Raw genomic sequence first — 7,406 nt, 5'->3', positions numbered from 1 at the left:
CCTCAAATATAGGTATAATCTTCAACAATTGGCAACGTTGCAAATTCAAATCATTGTGCGCATGCCGGGATTCTTCAGAACTTGTGAAAAAATGATTTTGAAGATTTTAAAGCGAAATAATTATCACAATTCATGCATGAAGACAATTTCAAAAATTAAATATTCATACTGTGGCTACTTTGTGATTATTTCAAACTGTCACTCTTGACTGACGTATTTGTCATTATCAGTACAACAGTCCGTCATGATTATCAAAATTCACCGGGTCCTCTCATCGCTATAGAACCGAAACCATGGCCGCCGCATCCTTACCATCATCACCGTCGGTAGGCATCGACTTGGGCACCACGTACTCCGTCGTGGGGGTCTTCCGCAATGGAACAGTGGACATCATCGCGAACGATGAAGGAAATCGCACGACCCCTAGTTTTGTGGCTTTTACAGGTATGTGCTCGCGTCGATATCGCTCAGCTATAGCTCCTTGGAACGCTCCCAGATACTGAGAGGCTTATCGGCGATGCTGCGAGAGGACAGGGAGCCATGAACCCCACCAACACCGTCTACGGAGTCAAGAGACTCATCGGACGTACGTTTCAAGATCCCATGGTGCAAAAAGATATCAAGAACTGGCCGTTTGAAGTCATCAACGATAAAGGTAGGTTAATCTGGTTAGTTATGATGATTTGCATGTTTGTTTTCCAATTTATATCAAGGTTAGTTCAAAAATAAGCGTCCAATAATTACAAAACCCAACAAATTGTGGAGCTTATCGATATTTTTCTTTACCCAAAACCTCTTAGTCATTAAACATTGTTTAGTAGAGGTACAACCTTTAAATCCTTTGCTATTATTGTCTCAATTATTTCAAAACTCAACCTCCTCACAAAGGCGACTTTAACTTAATTAAAAAAAAGAAATTTTGAAAATCACACGATTCTGTGTCAAGTGAATACAGTGTTTGATCAATCAAGATCCCATAATGCCAAAAAGCACCAAGCACTGGCCAGATTATTAATGATAAAGGTTAATTAATCACGCTACTATACCTAATTAGTTATGATTATTTGGATGTTGGATTTCATCTTTTTAAATTTATATGAAACTGAACTCAGATATAAAAGTCGTGAATTATAAGCCCCAATAAATTTCAAAATTCCAAATTTCTCAAAGCTCAAGCTTAATAGCAACTTTAGCTTAAAAATATACAAAAAAAACACACAAGGCCATATCAGAGAATATAGTATTCGATCAATGAAAATCCCATGATACGAGAAGACGTCAAGGACTAGCCTTTCGAAACCATCAATGATAGTCCACCATACAATATCTGAATGTTGTTTCTCATTTAATTCCAGGTTTTCATCAAGTTTAAATCAGAATGAAGCTTCTAAGTATATTCACACATGGTGATATGATAGAAAATTAGGTTTCAAAGTTTCCGTCTCTAACAGGTCAATTGAAAAGTTCCCGGCCTACCATAGTAAAACACATCTTTTTGCTAAAATTAGTTGTTTTTATTAAACATAATGCAACATAATTCCTTTCAAGGGTGATACACTGATTATAGCGACCCTCCAACTTTTCGATGACATTTTTGTAGTACGATTTGTCCTTGGCTTCAAAATAGGCCTCAGTTTCGGCGATCACCTCTTCATTCGACGAAAATTTCTTCCCAGTGAGCATTCTATTGAGATCTGAGGACAGGATATAGTAGCTGGGGGGCAGATCTAGAGAATACAGTGGATGAGGAAGCAATTGGAAGCCCAATTCATGGACTTTTACCATCGTTTTCACTGACTTGTGACGCGGTGCATTGTCTTGGTAAAGCAGCACTTTCTTTTTCTTCAAATTCGGCCGTTTTCGGCGATTTCGTCCTTTAAACGGTCCAATAATGCTGTGTAATAGTCACTGTTGATGGTCCTTCCTTATTCAAGGTAGTCAATGAAAATTATTCCATGCGCATCCCAAAATACAGACACCATAACCTTGCCAGCCGACTGTTAAGTTTTCCCACGCTTTGGAGCGGGTTCATCGTGTGTAGTCCACTCGAATGACTGTCGATTGGACTTCGGAATGAAGTGATGGAGCCATGTTTCATCCATTGTCACATATCGACGCAAAAACTCGGGTTTTTACGCTTGATCATCTTCAAACACTGCTCCGAATCATCAACTCGTCGTTGTTTTTGATTAAAAGTGAGCTCGCGCGGCACCACTTTGCACAGAGCTTTCTCATACCATACCATTTCTCAGTCCATAACAAACAACCTCTTTTGGGCGTCCACTACGTTCAACGTCTTCGGTACTCATTTTACCACGTCTAAACGTAGCATACCAATCCTTGATGGTTGATTTTCTACAAATTATTAACAGCAAGTGTATTTTTGCTCTTCAAAAAGCAATATTTTATCAACAGGCGAAAAGTGCTTTTTATCCATTTTTTTCACAATAACAAAAGTTGCTTCACTCAAAATGCTATAATTCACAAACTAATGATCCGACAGCTGTCAAATTTATACACGCATCTTTTGAGGGTTAGGACTAACTAAAAAACATATGGATTTAATTCTAGTAGAGCCATCTACGTGTCAGGCCGGGGATATTTCAATTGATCTGTTATATTATCTCCGTTTTGTGTTTTTTTCATACTGTTATGTCTAAATAACTGACAATATTTGATCAGTTCATGCACATTGACAAATAAATAAAATCTTTCTATATATAATCATTTTGTTCGTGTGTATATAGTTGAACTCCTCCCAAACGGTTGGATGGATTTTGATAAAAAGATTTATGCGTATTTATACTGATTCGAGAATGGTTTAGATTCATAATTAGGCACGGTAGGTGGCGCTGCGATAGGGATTCAGGATCTTTTAAGCATTTTCTGATTGTAAGAGATTACAACAAAATCACTAACTGAATGTTTTTGTGATATAACTTGCTTGTTTGAGAAATATTGCGACATTCGAAAAATGTGCTAATATGCCTCTATTATCTAACTCTGGCATTGCTGCAGGAAAACCCAAGATAAAAGTAACATATAAAGGTGAGATTAAGACCTTCTGTCCGGAGGAAATATCAGCGATGGTACTGTCGAAAATGAAAGAAACTGCTGAAACTTATTTGGGTACTAAACACTGTCCCAGACCGTCTAATATCTCTGACAATAATTTAATTCGCAAACCACAGGTACCCAAATATCCAAGGCTGTCGTCACCGTGCCTGCCTATTTCAACGATTCCCAGAGACAAGCGACCAAAGACGCGGGTACCATCGCCGGCCTGGACGTACAGAGGATCATCAACGAACCGACAGCGGCCGCCATCGCTTACGGCCTGGACAAGAAAAGCACCACCGAAGAGAGGAAGGTGTTGATCTTCGATTTCGGCGGTGGTACCTTCGACGTGTCCATCCTGTCCATAGCGGAAGGGATCTTCGAGGTTCAAGCCACGTCGGGAGACACTCATCTCGGTATTATTACTGTTTTTTTCGAACTGACAGGAGAAGATTCTGATATGGTTTAGGTGGAGAAGACATCGACAACAGATTGGTAGATTATTTCAAAGACGACTTCAAGAAAAAGTACAAGTCTGACATCACCAGCAACAAGAGGGCTTTGAGGAGACTCCAAACGGCATGTGAGAGAGCCAAGAGGACTCTATCCACCTCCACGCAGGCTTCCATAGAGATAGACGCTCTTCACGACAACCACGACCTGTACGTCACTATCACCAGGGCGAAGTTCGAGGAACTCAACTCGGACATATTCCAGAGTACTTTGGTACCGGTGGAGAAGGCGCTGAAAGACGCTAAACTGCAGAAAGACAAAATTGATGATGTCGTTTTAGTTGGAGGTATAAAATCTTTGATACTCAACAGGTTCTAGTTAATATCAACGGTTTATGTTGAAGGTTCCACTAGAATACCGAAGATCCAAGCATTGCTGCAGGAGATGTTCCAGGGCAAGGAACTGAACAGATCTATCAATCCGGATGAGGCCGTGGCGTATGGAGCTGCAGTCCAAGCGGCCATTTTAGCTGGAGATGATAACGAAGTGGTGAAAGATTTACTGCTATTAGGTAGGTCCAATTTGCTTGGTTACCTTATCATTAGTGTTAATAATTTGGCACTTTCTTCTTTAATTATCAATAATTATCAGAGGCATCACATGTCATATACACATTATTTATATATCAATAAGGTGCTGGGCCACCATTTGCTGTTAAAACAGATGCAATTCTTCGTAAAATAGATTCGTACTGTGCCTGAGTAGTTTTTAACGGAATGTTCCAACGGATAAAACATTCAGAAATGGTTTCAATGCTGTTGGTCATGGAAACATGGACACTAAAGCTCACCATAACGGTTCAATTATATTGGGGTCTGGCGATTCTGATGGCTAGCGAAGATGCCCGATGATATCCTGATGTTCCTCAAACTTAGACTGAATCTTTTTGAGCTATATGGACGCATTATTATTCTTCCATCTGGTAGAAATATGCTAATAGTAAGAATTCCATTTTTTACTTCCCATATTTACTGTTGGATTAGCTTATGTTAAATAGAATTTGTTGTGGTCACACACTTCTTATACCTTCGTACGTATTGAACACTGTTTCTATCGTGTTTTTCTTGAAAATTCCTTTTATAACAAATTAAGTAAAAAGAAATCAATTATTTTTGCATTAATAGCCGATTTTGGAGAGAGACGCACCGTTTTATCGATTACTTGTTGTCATTTTGAAGGTAATTCCAATATGCCTCTTTTGCAGAAGCCCTTGTCTATATTATCAAAAAAAAAGGACTTAGTTGTTCCCCATACACAAAAGCAGGTGATAATCACTTGGTGCTAAGTGTGGACTATAAGGTAGATGCATAAGAACCTCCTGGAGCAAGTACAGAGACTTGGATACTATTACAGCCTGATATCTGTAAACTTGATATCTTCAAGCTGTGAGGCTTAAACAAATATTACATATTTCTCTTCCAGACCCTATTAAAAGTCAAGTAATTCGTTTAATATGTATTAGGTATGATATCTGTAAGCTCGCGGTCTTTCAGCTGTTATACATAAGACAAATTCTACATACTTCTCTCCCTCAGATCTTAGTAATTCGTTTAAGATGCAACAATCAATGTACAGTTGAGGAATACAATGTGAGACGCTGCTTAAAATAGCTTCGATATGTCTATAGAATAAAATGTGATCGAATTCCTCACAGACTTGGATGAAGATGAACAAGAGATGGATGAAGATCATAGAAAAGGATCTAAAAAATAGAGGGTCAACATTTTCCGAGGCCAGAACAGTTGCAGCGAGATTAAGTGATTGTGGTTATGGATTGATGATGGTGGTGATGACAAATCAAAATTTATGTTCCTACATCGTGCTACATCTAAATCACTGATTATTAAAAACAAGTTCCTATATCACATGCATATTTTAAACTTTCCCCAATTAATTGTTAACAATGTAAATTTTATTCAAATTTCATGTTTTTTTTAACATATATGTTATTTATATAGACGTAGCTCCCTTATCCCTGGGAATCGAGACTGCTGGAGGAGTTATGACGCCCATCATCAGACGTAACAGTACCATTCCCATCAGACACACCCAGATCTTCTCCACGTACGTCGACAACCAACCTGGAGTCCTGATCCAGGTGTTCGAAGGCGAAAGGGGCCTCACCAGGGACAATAATCTTCTCGGGAAGTTCGACCTCTCCGGTATACCACCGGCACCCAGGGGAGTACCACAGATCGAGGTCAGACCCTGATTACCAATGATAATACCGGGTAATCCTCTTCCCCTATGTAGGTGACGTTTGATTTGGACGCCAACGGGATCCTGACGGTGACAGCCAAAGAACTGGCCACCGGCAAACTCAACAACATCACCATCACCAACGACAAGGGTCGCCTGAGCAAGGAACAAATCGAGAAGATGCTGCAGGACGCCGAGCGGTTCAAGGAACAGGACCAGGAGATGAAGGCGGCTATAGCGGCGAAGAACGAGCTCGAGTCCCACATCTACCACACTAGGAACGTCGTCAAAGACCCCGTGATTGTAGGTGGGTGAAGAAGACGTGGGACTTAAAAACGCGTATTACTTTTTCACGGGTCTGAAAATATGGATGGGACAAAATTATGTGAACACCTGACACTTGAACCATCATTTACTTTTATAATGATCTCCAACGGAATGTTTCAACAGATAATCCCCTTTAGGTAAGATCAGCGCGACAGAAAAGAACGACATCCTCAACAAGTGCGAGTCCATCGAGAACTGGCTGAAGAACAACGAGAACAGATCGGAGAGGGACTACGCCGAGAAAAAAGAAGAGATCGAACGTATTTGCAGGCCCATCATGACGAGATTGTACTCTAACCAAGCGAATATCCAGCGAGATTTTCCCAGTCAGACGAACGATGATGGTCCTGTCATCGATGAAGTCGACTGAGCTTGTGAAACCCTATGATAATAAAGTTAATTTCCTAAAATTTGATTAATTTTATTGATAACTGGGCTGGTTATTTACTAGGTTGTTTAATGATTTTGTGAAAATTCATTCTCCTACTTCTATATTTCACTGTTCGTCATCATTATTTGAGAATGTCTACTTCTCAGTCAACGCTAAGGATGTGCGTTTCTTTCTCTGTTCTGGACACTAGTGTAATTTGTAGGTTTAATTTGTCTCGTGTAGGACACAATGCAAAATAAAAAGAAGTAAGTTAAGGAAAGCCATAGAAGACAAATTAATGATGAGCTATCTGTAATGGTGAGATTCCAAAATATTACATAAAATGATAGTTTGAAATAAGTAAATGTACTGACAGGAAAGAATATGGCAGCTACTCTTTCAAAGATTGAATAGTAGAATATTAAAAAGTAAAGGATGATGCAATTTTATTTAAAAATTAATAAAAAAAAATTGAGATTAAAAGAATGATTAAGAAATTATTGTTTTAATAAAATGAGCCTGTTTTTTTATTCAATATTATTGTTTTTCAATATATATTTTAGGTGAAAAATATGTATAAAAGATAAAAATTATATTAAAACATAAATGAAGTAATGAAAATATTTAAATAACATGAAACTAAATACGTAATTTACCTAGGTGGAACACATGGAACAAATAGAAGAAATAATATTTTAAATCGCTGATAAATATTAAGATATTTAAGGATTAAATAGTCGCTGGGGTGCAGATCTAGAGAATACGGTGGATGTATGGTTTCTTGCCATCTTTTTCACTGACTTGTGACACGGTGCATTGTCTTGGTGAAACAGCACTTTCTTTTTCTTCAAATGCGGCCGTTTTTCGGCTATTTCATACTTCAAACGGTTCAATAACGCTTTGTAATAGTCGCTGTTGATGGTCCTTCCTTTTTCAAGGT

General features: G+C 38.6%; 1 protein-coding gene across 1 annotated transcript; it reads left to right on the top strand.

The window, feature by feature from the left end:
* Positions 1–235: 235 nt before the first annotated feature.
* Positions 236–6,561, top strand: LOC143203606 (heat shock-related 70 kDa protein 2-like). The gene is made up of 9 exons (XM_076415827.1): positions 236–444; positions 497–655; positions 3,019–3,129; positions 3,192–3,473; positions 3,527–3,856; positions 3,914–4,081; positions 5,529–5,770; positions 5,824–6,076; positions 6,234–6,561. The coding sequence occupies exons 1-9, from the start codon at positions 294–296 to the stop codon at positions 6,464–6,466; spliced, it is 1,929 nt and encodes a 642-aa protein (XP_076271942.1). The 5' UTR covers positions 236–293; the 3' UTR covers positions 6,467–6,561.
* Positions 6,562–7,406: the final 845 nt, after the last annotated feature.

This window comes from Rhynchophorus ferrugineus, unplaced genomic scaffold (assembly GCF_030347505.1).
Source record: "Rhynchophorus ferrugineus isolate W39M unplaced genomic scaffold, kcgeb_rfMv2 rfM10, whole genome shotgun sequence".
Taxonomy (NCBI): Eukaryota; Metazoa; Arthropoda; class Insecta; order Coleoptera; family Curculionidae; genus Rhynchophorus; species Rhynchophorus ferrugineus.
Note: the sequence above shows the minus strand (reverse complement) of the source record. Positions and strands in the feature narration are given on the sequence as shown.

Coding starts and splice junctions, on each gene's coding strand:
- LOC143203606 (XM_076415827.1), top strand. CDS start 294: ATGGCCGCCGCATCCTTACCATCATCACCGTCGGTAGGCATCGACTTG. Junction 656..3,018: donor TGAAGTCATCAACGATAAAG/GTAGGTTAATCT, acceptor GCATTGCTGCAG/GAAAACCCAAGATAAAAGTA. Junction 3,130..3,191: donor AACTGCTGAAACTTATTTGG/GTACTAAACACT, acceptor CGCAAACCACAG/GTACCCAAATATCCAAGGCT.